The following is a 12,987-nucleotide window of genomic DNA, read 5'->3' as shown; positions in this document are numbered from 1 at the left end:
CCAAGAAGTAGAAACCATCAAAAAAATACAAACAGGGGCGCCTGGGTGGCTCAGTCGGTTGAGCGTCCGACTTCGCCTCAGGTCATGATCTCACGGTTTGTGAGTCCGAGCCCCGCATCGGGCTCTGTGCTAACAGCTCAGACCCTGGAGCCTGCTTCTGCTTCTGTGTCTCCCTCTCTCTTTGCCCCTAACCCACTCACATTCTGTCTCTGTCTCTCTCAAAAATAAATAAACATTAAAAAAGTTAAAAAAAAATACAAACAAAAATCCTAGATCCGAAAAACACAATAACTAAACTGAAGAACTCAGTAGACAGTTTCAAAGCAGACTCTGTTATGCAGAACAAAGAATCAATGACCTGGAAGATAGGACACTGGAAATTAGCCAGTCAGAGGAGCAAAAAAAAAAAAAAAAAAAAAAAAAAAGAATGAAAAAGAGTGAAGAAAGCCCACTGGACTTGTGGGACACAATGAAAAGAAACAATATTCATATTGGAAATTCCAGAAGGAGAAGAGAAAGAAAAAGGGACAGAAAGTATATTGAAAGCAATAATGGCTGGAGCGCCTGGGTAGCTCAGTCAGTTAAGCATCCAACTTCAGATCAGGTCTCACAGTCTCATGATCTCACAGTTTGGGTGTTTGAGCCCCGCATGGGGCTCTGTGCTGCCAGTGAAGAACCCACTTGGGATTTTCTCTCTCTGCCTTTCTCTCTCTCTCAAAATAAATAAATAAACTAAAAAAAAAAAAGCAATTATGGCTGAAAACGTCTCAAACCTGAGGAGAGAAATAGATAGCCAGATCCAAGAGGCCCAAAGGATCCCAAATGGGTTAAATCTGAATAGGGCTACACCGAGGTATGTTATAATTTTCAAAATACAAAGAGAGAACTTTGAAAGTAGCAAAAGATATGCAAGGGAACTCACATGAGACTATCAGTGAATTTTGCAACAGAAAGATTTCAGAATGGTATGGGATGAGATCTATAAAATATTGAAAGAAAAAACTGTCAACCAAGAACTCTATACTTAGCAAAACCATCCTTCAGAAATGAAAGAGGGATAACTCTTCCTGAACAAAAAACAACAACAACAAAAGCTGAGGGAATTTATTGCCACTAGACATGCCTTACAAGATATTCTAAAGAGTCCCTTGAGCAGAAATAAAAGGATGCTAATTGACATCATTAAAACATAAGAAAGCAGTGTAAAACTCACTGGTAATGGCAAATATACAGTCAACGTTAGATTTGGCACATAATTCACTTACAACTCTAGTTTAAAAGTTTAAAACAAGTACTAAAACCAATCATGACTGCAAAAACCTGTTATTAATTACACAATATAAAATATAAGTAAATTGAAACATCAATAACCTAAAATGTGAGGGGGAGGAGAAGGAAACATGAAAAGCGTAAGAATGCCTTTGAAGTTGTTATTGATTTAAACAGAGTGCTATAATGTGAGAATATTTGTATAAGCCTCATGGTAACCACAAGGGAAAAATCGGTAGTAATTGGACAAAAGAACATGATGAAGAAGTCAAACCATACTGATTCCAAAAGACATCAATACACAAAAATGAAGACAGCAGGATAAGAAACAAGGGGCAATGGATCTACAAAACAACCAGAAAACAATGAACACAACGGCAATCGTCTTTACTTAGCAATAATTACTTAAAATGTAAACAGATTAAATTTATCGCTCAAAAGACACAGAATGGCTGAATGAATAAAAAACTCAAGATCCAATGATAATGCTGCCTACAAGAGATTCACTTAGCCTTACAGGCACAGAGAGACTGAGAGTGAAAAGATGGAAAAAAAAATGTTTCAAGCAAATGGTAACAAACAAAAACAACAGCAAAAGCATGGCTATACTTACATCAGACAAAATAGACTTTAAATTAAAAGTAGCAAGGAGTTACCAGATGGCTGGGTCATTTCAGTGTCTGACTCTTGGTTTTGGCTTGTCATGATCTCATGGTTCTTGACTGCACGCTGTCAGTGCAGAACCTGCTTGAGATTCTCTCTCTCTCTCTCTCTCTCTCTCTCTCTCTCTCTCTCTCACTCTCCCTCTGCCCCACCCCTGTTCATGCACATGCACATGCTCTCTCAAATTAAGTACATAAAAACTTAAAAATAAATTCATTAAAAGTTGCAAAAGGAGACAAAGAAGATAATTATTCAATGATAAAGTTGTCAACCTATAGAGAAGATATCAATTATAAATATGCAGGGACCCAACAGCAGAGCACCTAAACATTTAAGCAAAAACTAGCAGAGCTAAAAGGAGACATAAACAGCAATACTATAATAGGGATTTTACTACCCCACCCTCAACAATAGATAGATCATCCAGAAAGAGAATCAACGAGGAAACAGTACATTTGAACAATACAGACCAAATGGGCCTCACCAGAATACAGAACATTCTATCCAACAACAATAGAATATACGTTCTTTTCAAGTACACAAAGAACATTTTCTAGGACAGACCATATGCCAGGCCAAAAAAACAAGTCTTAGCAAATTCAAGGCTATTGAATTCATACCAAGTATCCTCTCTAGCCACCATGGTAAGAAACGAGAAGTGAATAGCAAAAGGGAAACTGGAAAAATTACAGTTACATTAAAATTAAACAACACTCTTCCCAACAACCTATGGATCAAAGAAGACATTAAAGAGAAAATAAAAAAGCATCTCCAGACCAACAAAAATGGAAACACAACATGCCAAAACTTATGAGACACAGCAAAAGCAGTTCTAGGAGGGAAGTTCATAGCAATAAATGCCTACATTAAGAAGCAAGAAAGATACCAAATAAACAACCTAACTTTATACCTTAAGGAACTAGACAAGAAGAACATACCAAGACCCAAAGTTAGCAAAGTAATCTAATAAAGATTAGAGCAGAAGTAAAAGAATAGAAGACAGGAAAACAATAGAGAAGATTAACCAAAAGCTGGATTTTTGAAAGATAAACAAAATTGACAAACTTGTAGCTATACTAGCCAAGGAAAAAGAGACAGGACCCAAATAAACAAAATTATAAATGAAAAAGAGAACATCACACACGAAACTACATCAATTGAAAGGGTAACAAGAGGCTACTATGAATAACTATCTGGCACCAAACTGGAAAATCTAGAAGAAATGAGAAAATTCTTAGAAACATGCAAACTATGAAGAAAGGAATGAGGAAGAAATAGCAAGTCTGAACAGACTGGGTGGCCTGGGTTGGCTCAGTCAGTTGAATGTCTACCTCTTGATTTGGGCTCAGGTCATGATCCTAGAAGTGGTGGGATCGAACCCTGAGTTGGGCTCTGCTCGGAGCATGGAACCTCTCTCTCTCTATCTCTCTCTCTCTTAAAAAAAAAAAAACCCGAATAGACTAGGTAAGGAGATTCAATCAGTAATTTAAGATCTCCCAATGAAGAAAAGCCCAGGACGAAATTGCTTCACTAGTGAATTTTACTAAATATTTAAAGATGAACACCAACTTCCCTCATACTCTTCCGAAAAAGTTGAAGAATATGGAATTCTCCCAAATGCATTTTATGCCACCAGCATTAGCGTGACACCAAAGCCAGAAAAGGACACTACCAGAAAAGAAAACTACAGACCAATATTCCTGGTGAATGCAGATGACAAAGTTCTCAGCAAATAGTAATGAACCTAATTCGGCAGCACATTAAAAGGATTTTTACCATGATCAAGTGGGATTGATACCTGGGGTGCAAGGATGCCTCAACATATGCAAACCAATCAATGTGTTACATCATATTAATGGAATGAAAGAAAAAAATCATATGATCATCTCAGTAGACACATAAAAAAGTATCTGCCAAAATTCAAGATCTGTTCATGATAAAAACTCCTAATGAATTAGGTGTAGAAGAAAGGTACCTAAAAATAATGAAGGCCGTATACGATAAGCCCACAGCTAACATCATACTCAATGATGAAAGGTTGAAAGCTTTTCCTGTAAGATCAGAAACAAGACAAGAGTGCCCACACTCATGACTACTCTTCAACAAAGTGCTGGAAGTCCTTGCCAGAGAAATCAAGTAAGAAAAAGAAATACAGGAATCAGAATTCGAAAGGAAGAAGTTAAGTTGTCCTGTTTGTACCTGCATGATTTTATGTGTAGAAAATCCTAAAGATTTCACCAAAAACTGTTAGGCCTAATCAACAAATGCAACAAAGTGGAAGGATATGAAGTTAACAGATTAAATTCAGTAGCATTTGTATATACTAACACTCAATTATCTGAAAAAGAAATAAAGAAAACAATCCCATTACAATAGCATCAAAAACAATATAATATTTAGGAATAATCTTAAGCAGGCAAGTGAAAGATCTCTCCTCTGAAAACCCCAGGACAATGATGAAAGAAATCAAAGAAGGTACAAAAAATGGAAAGGTATTCCATATTCATGGATTGGAAGAATTAATGTAGTTAAGATATCAATAGTACCCAAAGCCATCTAGAGATTCAATGCCCATCAGGATCTAACACCATTTTTTATAGTAGAAAAAACAATCCTACGATTTAAACGGAACCACAAAAGACCCCAAATAGCCACAGTAATCCCAAGGGGGGAAAAATGGGATGCATCACACTTCCTGATTTTAAGCTTAGCTATAAAGACATATGTACCCTTATGTTTATTGCAGCATTATTTACAATAGCCGAGATATGAAACCAACCCAAGTGTCCATCCATAGATGGATGGATAAAGAAACAGTGGTTTACATGTGTATGTATGTACACATATATAATAGAACATTACTCAGCCATAAGAAAGAATGAAATCTTACCATTTGCAACAACATGGATAGATCTGGAAGGTATGATGCTAAGTGAAATAAGTCAGGGAAAGAAAAAAAATATGATTTCACTCATATGTAGAATTTAAGAAACAAAACAAAGAAAAAAAGAGGTGAACAAAAAAACAGACTCTGAACTATAGAGAACAAACTGTTGGTTGCCAGAGGGGAGGTGGCGGGTTGGGGGGGTGGGGGAGAGATGAAGGGGATTAAGAGGACACTTACCATGATGAGCACTGAGCAATGTACAGAATTGAATCATTATATTGCACACCGGAAACCAATATAATACTGTATGTTAACTATACTGGAATTACAAAAAACACTCGGGACACCTCTGCTGATCACCCAGTCTTTGTTAAAGAAAAGAGATGCTTTCTTCACAAAAACAGGTTGAGCTGACTCCCCAGGCCGTGGTGCAGTGGGCCATCTGGTCAAGGACCGCCGCACTTGAGGCATCTGCTGTGAATACAAACTACTCCTGATGCCAGAAGGTATTTGTCAAAAGAGAAATCCTGTTCCGGGTTGTGGGAAGCAAGCAGTTCATCCATTTTAATAGTTTCTAAGAGATGTCATTTTACCTTTTCTTCCCTTTCCCCATTTTTTAATTGATGGAATCTGTCTTCAGGTAACCTTATAAGATAAGGCATAAATAAATAAATGTACCTTGCCCTAAACCAAAGGACAATGGCATCTATTGCAATCAGTATAAACAAACGTACCATTAACATCCTATTTTCCATGAATGGTGCATCCTAGAGCACCACTCCATATGCAGAAAGCATGGGGATTACAGGGCATACGGTGTTTTGCAGTTGAGGGGGCCATGCAGCCCGCCCTTGTCCAGGAACTTTTTATTTGTATATAACCTTTAACAACACCGTACTCCTTCAAGATTCTGAATTAGGAGAGACGTTCTATTAGTAAATCTTATCCCTTATCCTCCCTTTGTATCCCATGATGAAACAGTACGCACACCTTGCTTAAAACAATTAAATATCTCCAAGACATCAATGTCTTCTATGGCCTAATAATTCCAAATTACCCACTTGCCATACACCTCATCTCTGCTGGAGCAGGATGAGACGATTCCTAGAAGAGGAAATGGCTCTGGTTGGTCTTGATTAGTCTTTGTGTACCCGGCCAAATGCCCCCCCCCCTTTCCTTGTATCTTACTTTTCCTGTATATGAAATGGGACGAATATGCCAGACCCAAAACTACCCTAGTAGACGACCATTATGTGAAGCATCCCCTGATCCTTTCCTTAATGGGGGTAAGTATAAATGAGTGCCATCCGTGGTGGGATATCGTTTGTTGTTTTCTCAGCAAGTTGCTGGGGAACAGCAAGCTTTCTCTAAGTGCGAGGGGTTTTCTGGTTAATTTCTCCACCTTACACATGTGAGCCCTACCTGTACTTACCGTTAACTCAAATAGTGACGTGTGGGCTAAATAACATAAGCGATTTCTCTCCCATCTCACTCTCCACACGAGTGGCTCAAATATTAAAGAAACGAGGCTTGTGATTATAAGATAAAAGCTTATCGTGCTTTTCTGCCCGTCCTACGTTCTAGAGTTTTTTGTCCTAATTAGCAGTTAGACATCATTCTCACAATCAACCGAAATAAAGGAGAAGAAGATTTCATTCTTAATCTTGCCCTGTCAAACACTTCTATTTATTCGCTGGCTTCCCCATTCAGGGATCTTTTCCGCGGAGGCACTGAGGCGACTGAATGATGGTTCCCATGTTCTCGGGCAATGGAACATCCACTCATCAAACAGAAAATGTTTCAGCTTTCATTTTAAACTGGGTTTGTCTCAATGTGGACTAGCGATTTGGATTTCTCCGTGCTAATATGAAGGCAACAACCTAGAAATGATGGCACAATCGTTTATCCAGGGATTAGGAAGCCAGGGTGAAAGTCCTACTTAATCCCACACACACCATGGTAGGTACGGACCCCAACCCAGGCCTTGCTGTGGCCAACACAACAATGTCAGTCCATCTTTTCCAACAGTCTCCGTCCAAGATTCCGAGACTGCCCAGGCGAACCCGTGGTAGGGAGGATACAGTGGACAGATGGGTCACTCAGCTCTCCCCGGCTCTGCGTCCAGAGGATGTCAAAGTACAGCTGCAGAGTTTATGAAAACCGATGGAGTTTCAAATCCCCAGGATTCAACCGGCTGTGTTTGTGGCCAGATATCCACTTGATTCTCTGTCCATCACCAGAGATATAACGTGGCAGTGACTCTAAGCTTAAAACTTTAATTTTCAAAAGTCACTCAAGATTCATAGAAGAATTTTGTGAGTCATAAAGAAAATCAATAAAATGTTTCCAAGAAATTTGAAAGATACTGCAATGAATTTCAAGGGGTCTCCGAAGGCCACCGGCCGGCAGAGGACTGCTCAAACGTACATTATTGAAAATGTAATGGAGACATTAAAAAAAAAAACCCTGTATTTTGGACGATTTACCATTATTGGTTACCCAAGATAGAAGGTTTCTAAATTTACATTTTTTTTAAAAAGCTGATAGCTACGAATTACTGTTCTGAATAACTTTGAGGTCGAAGGAAGCAATTCTCATTGACCAAAATCAGAAAGGGAGTTTGCTCTCTCCCACGCAAAGGAGACTTTTTCCCTTCTATGTATTTTTGAAAGGTATTTTGTACCTAAATAATCGAGAAATGGATTCACGCCCACCAAACTAAGCAAGCAAAACCCGCTGGGAACATTCACACTCTCTTTCACACCTAACCCTGCGCTATAGGAAACAGATGTTTCTAGAAATTTTCATTCCTGTTTGGAATCCATCCCAAAGAAAAACTTGCCCTTCGAAACACTGTAATCAATGACTCTAGGCTGGTTAAGGCTTTGCCCTCGTGTCTGAGGCGTAAAGTGCCTATGATTGGGCAAACCAAAGCCTCAGTTCCCTCTCTTAATCCGCTTGCCTCCCATTAGTAAAGACAGAAATAGAGATAGAGGGCTGGTCAGGCTCCCTTGTGATTCCAGAATCGGATTATTTACCGGGTTCACCTGACTTGCACTAAGGAACAAACCATAGGGAATCGACAGCTCCCTGTGGAAAGGAATCCAATAGGGGCAAAGATGAGGGTCTGAGCCATTTCGGCTTCCTGGCTCTCCCTCGGGCAAAAGGGATGAAGAATGCGAGGAGAACGGGATCGAAGGAACGGATACACACTTCTTTGTAATCTCGTTCGGTCCTCACACAAGTTTTGTGACATTAGGCCACACATATTTGTGAAGTTCTCGGTCCTGAAAAACAATACTCGCACGAAGAATTGAGACGAACCGGTCCAAGCTGTAGGAGAGGTCACCTGGGGCAAAGGGGCGTAGGAGGACTGAAGCCATTTGTGGAAAGCAGCGAGGACGGGGACCCCAGAAGTGTAAGGAGCAGTTCAGCAGGTGCGCTCCGAGGCGGAGCGGGATTTTAGGACGCTTTGCGCGGAGCAGCTGGCTCCGCAAGGGGGCGCCACCGCCGCGCGCCTGGGACACCCGCGGCTCCCGGCCTTTGCGAGCCGGGCGAGCCGGGCTCCCCCGGAGTCTGAGAGTCGTGGAGCATTTTCAAGTGAAAGCGGAGGCAGGAAAAGCCAAAGGCAGAGAGAAAAGGAGCTAAAACAGGAAAGGGGAACCTTCACTGTTCTTACCACCGTGGTGGGTAGTCACAGCCAAGCTCCAGCCTCCTTCACCCAAATCCCACGCCTCCGCCAGACGCGCACACACGCGCGCGCACACTCCCGCGCGCTCCACGGGCCCCCTAGCACCCCGGAGGAGTGGGCGATGGAATGCACGAGACCGGACCCGCTTCCGCAGCGATTAGGGCGAGGGAAGAAGGACTCGATAGAGGTCCTGGCCAGGCTGGTCGCGGGCTTGAGCAGTCAGTGCCGGAAATCGAAGAAGCAAGGTGCAGGGCGAGCGCGGGGCCGACGCCTGGGGGCGCCCGCGGCGTCCTCCAGCCCCCGTCCCCGCCACCCCCGAATCCCGGGATAGAGTCGAGGGCTCCACCTAGAGCCTGGGTTGCGAACGCCTTGGGCGGCAGGAGAGAGGGGGGCGGCGCAGGGGATTCCCAGCAATACCGGCCCCCTTCCCCTCCCCATTCCTCCCCTCCCCTGTCAAACTCGGGGGGTCGACTCGGTGTCCTTTGGCATTAGAGAGAAGTGAGCGTGCGTCCTCGGCCGCAACAGTCCTTCTACTCAGTGTGCTCCCGCATCCTCGGGAGGGCTTCACCAATTCAAATTCGGACGCAGCCCTAGCGCGTCGGATTCCCGAGGTCTGAGCCGGAGCCTCAGGGAATCTGCGTCTCCGGCAAGTTTCCGAGCGCCGCGGGCGCCTGCTCCCTCCGCACCCGCCGGGGCTGGCGCGGCCGGGACCCGGGCGCAGGGCGCGCGCGGAGCGGAGCGGGGCGGGGCGGGGGTCAGGCGGCAGCGCGGCAGGCCAGCAGCTGGCGGAGGCTCCTGCGGAAGCTGTCGTCCAGGAAGGCGTAGAGGAAGGGGTTGAGGCAGCTGTTGGCGTAGCTCAGGCTGGTGATGAAGTAGGAGGCCGCGATGACGAGCGGCGTCTGCGGGAGGTCGGTGGTGAGCGCCACCACGGTGCTCAGGTGGTAGGGCGTCCAGCAGAGGAGGCACACGGCCAGGATCACCACCACCAAGAGCGTCACCCGCTTCTTCGCGCGGTCCAGGGCCTTGGCGTGGCTGTCCAGCCGCATGGCGCGCAGCCTGCACAGCAGGACGCCGTAGAGGACGCAGATGGCGGACACGGGGATGGCGAAGCCGAGCACCAGCGTGTAGAGGCGGCTCGCCCGCCACCAGAAGGCCTCGGGCTGCGGGAAGACCAGCACGCACTGGCGCCGGCCCTGCTCGTCGTCGAGCCGGGCGAAGACGGCGAAGGGCAGCACGACCAGCGTCACGAGCCCCCACACGGCCAGGCTCACGGCGCGCGCCGCGCGGTACGTGCGGCCGGCCACCCGGCGCGACTCGGCCGTGGCCAGCACCACCAGGTAGCGGTCGGCGCTCATGACCGTGAGGAAGTAGAGGCTGGAGAACGTGTTGTACTGGTCGATGACCACGATGAGCTTACACATGAGCTCCCCGAAGGGCCACCGCTGCAGCAGGAAGTCGGCGATGTTGACGGGCAGCACGAGCGTGAAGAGCTCGTCGGCGATGGCCAGGTTGAGGATGAACAGGTTGGTGACGGTCTTCGTGCGGGGCGCCCGCAGCAGCACGTACAGCACTGCGGAGTTGCCAGCCAGCCCCACCGCGCAGATCACCGCGTAGACGACGGGCACGGCCACGGCCAGCGGCGGCGGCAGCGGCGGCGGCAGGCTCGACGCGTTGGGGCAGCCCAGCGCGGGCCCCGGGCACGACGCGTTGGCGGGCCCCGGCTCCGAGAAGGTGTCGTTGTGCATGTCGGCGAGGGCAGGGGAGCCGGCGACCCCGTCTCCTCCACGGCCGCCCCGCCGGGCTCTGCGGCTCCCCCGGGGCCGCGTCCGCGCGGACCGCGCTCCGACTCCTGTGGCTCCACCACCCCCCCCGCGGAGGCGCGTTCCCCGCGGTCCTCTTCCCCCGCGGTCGCCGCGGACTCTGGGGCTGCAAAAAGGAATTGAGAGGTCGGGTTACGATGACAGACGTGCGGCGACAGCGAGAGGCGCGGTGCCGAGGGGAGGGGAGAGGCGCCGCGGCGGCCCCAACCTCCCCCACGTGACCTCTCTCCGCCACCTGTTGAAATCCTATCGTAACCAGTTGAACACCTCGAACAAAGTGCGACAGAGAAACGAGTCCTGACCCTTCGTAGGAAAAACACCAACCTGTGTCTTCCGCTTTAAGACGCCCCTGGCCGACGCGGGTCTCCCACCTTCCGTGCGTCCTCTCCAAGAGTGAGCTCAGTAGCGATCTCTAGGTCACCTAGCTAGCGGGGAAGGGGCCGCCTTTGCCCGGAGCGGGGAGGTGGGGAGACCGCCGACTGCCGCGGCGCCAGCCCGCCCGGCGTCCGCCTCCCCGCTTCGGCCCCGGGCGCCAGCGCGCGTCTACGCGGGTGCAGCCCCCGCGCTCCTGCAAGCTCCGGGACCGCGCAGCCGCGACTGCGCCCCCGCTGACCCGGCCGCCTCCCCACCGTCCCCCGCCCCGGCGGTGGGGTAGAGAGCCGCGTTTCTCAGCAATCCTTTTTTTTTTCCCTTCCGTATTAATTACATTAATAAATGAAAAGCTCTCCTGCTAAGAATTAAAGAGAAACAAAGCGGGGAGGGGGGGGGGGACGGTGAGTGGTCTATTTTAAAAGAGCAATGCGGTTCTGGCTCCCATTCTACTTTTTAAAACCCCATACCCCAAAGGAGCTAATGCAATTTTAAATTTTAAGTTACATTTGTACTGCATCGCGACACAGAAGGGAGAAGTGAATGCAATTTTAAAATACAAATCGGCCGTTTTCTAATACTCTGGCCTTCACAGGCACAAGATCGTTCATAGCAAATAAAGGTCAACGATTTGAGATACTTTATTTAGTCTCTCTCTATATGTTATGCATATACATGTATCAGTGTACCACGACTCTTAATGCGTATTTCATAAAATGTTGCCGGTTGTTCAACACACTGTCCTGATTCTCCAACACACATTCCTGATTCTCCCGGGAAGAGAACTCACCCTTGCGTTCACAGCGCTGTGGCCGAGCGAGGCCGAATAAAGGCAGACCTGGACTGCGATCTCCCTCTCTCTCAGAGCCCCTACAGAAAGGAGAACTCACCCTAGGCACCCCACCTCTGAGGACAGGATGAAATCAACTCGGTATTGGTTCTCTCCAGTTCCTGTTCTCTTCCCCCACCTTCCCTCTGGGAGAACCGCAAATTAAACCACGGGATTCTCTCCTGCTTCCCTCAAACAGGTTTCCTTCCCACAAAAGCAGGCAAAAGTCCAAATAAAGTGCATTTTTTGGTCTCTTATGAGGCATTTTTAGAGGAGAGGCTAAGATACTGAGGAGGAGGCTGGGAGTGGCCGGTGGAAGAATCTCTGGGTGCAGGAGTACAAACGCTTTATTTACCCACTCCTTCTCTTTTTACTAGGCTCTGTGTAATTAAGCTCCCTGCAGTTTCACACTTTGTGAAGAAGATGACAGGAAATTCAGGCTATGTCCATGAGCTAAAAATATGCGAGAAAACACCATCTAATGTTAAGTGAAACAAAAAAGGTTATACATGATATATATATAAAACATATATAATACACATATATACACGTATGTATACCTGTGTATATATGTATGTATGTGTATGCGTGTGTGTGTGTGTGTGTGTGTGTGTGTGTGTGTGTGTGTAGTTGCTTAGTTTTCAAATATTTGGAGATTTTCCAGTTCTTTTAGTTATTGATTTCTAGCTTAATTACACTGTGGACAGTGTACATCCTCAATGTGATTTCAATTCATTGGTATTTGTTGAAACATGGCCCAGTATATCGTTGTTCGTCCTAAGTCTTTCCTGTATACTTGAAAATGATGTGTGCTCTGCTTTTCTTGGGTGCCAAACTCTAGGTATGTCAACTAGTCAAGTTTATTATTATGTTCCTTAAATCTTCTCTCTCTATTGGTATCTTTATCTGATTGCGTTATCAGTTACGGACAGATATTGTTAAAAAAAATAACCAGTCAATGAATATAGGTTTCTCTAATTTTGTTAATTTTTTAGTACATAATTTGATTCCATTCCGTTAAGCGCACATCAATTTCAGACTGTTATCTTTTCCAGTGGCATGGACTCTTCTATCATTACAAAATATCCTTCTTTAACTGGGTTACTGCTTGTAGGTAGTCTCCTTTGTTTGGTATTATTGCAGCTATTTCTTGGTATTATCAAAGAATGTATTTTCTTGATTTTTTTTAAATTTTAAACTCTCTATGTCCTAATGTGTAAAATGTGTCCCATATAGGGGATGCCTGGGTGGCTCAGTCGATTAAGCGGTCGACTTCTGTTCGGGTCAGGATCTCATGGTTTGTGGGTTCGAGCCTTGCGTCGGGCTCTGTGCTGACAGCTCAGAGCCTGGAGCCTGCTTCAGAGTCTGTGTCTCCCTCTCTCTCTGCCCATTTCCTGCTGTGCTCTGTCTCTCTCTCTCTCTCAAAAATAAATAGACATTAAGCAAATTTTGTAATGTG

The 12,987-nt window shown here is 46.0% G+C and overlaps 1 protein-coding gene across 1 annotated transcript; it reads right to left on the bottom strand.

Moving 5' to 3' along the window:
- Positions 1–6,613: 6,613 nt before the first annotated feature.
- NPBWR1 (neuropeptides B and W receptor 1) lies at positions 6,614–10,369 on the bottom strand. The gene has a single exon (XM_060610527.3). The coding sequence runs from the start codon at positions 10,253–10,255 to the stop codon at positions 9,266–9,268; it is 990 nt and encodes a 329-aa protein (XP_060466510.1). The 5' UTR covers positions 10,256–10,369; the 3' UTR covers positions 6,614–9,265.
- Between the last annotated feature and the right edge of the window lie 2,618 nt (positions 10,370–12,987).

This window comes from Panthera onca, chromosome F2, assembly GCF_046562875.1.
Source record: "Panthera onca isolate mPanOnc1 chromosome F2, mPanOnc1 haplotype 2, whole genome shotgun sequence".
Taxonomy (NCBI): Eukaryota; Metazoa; Chordata; class Mammalia; order Carnivora; family Felidae; genus Panthera; species Panthera onca.
The sequence above is the reverse complement of the archived record's forward strand: the minus strand, read 5'-3'. Positions and strand labels throughout refer to the sequence as shown.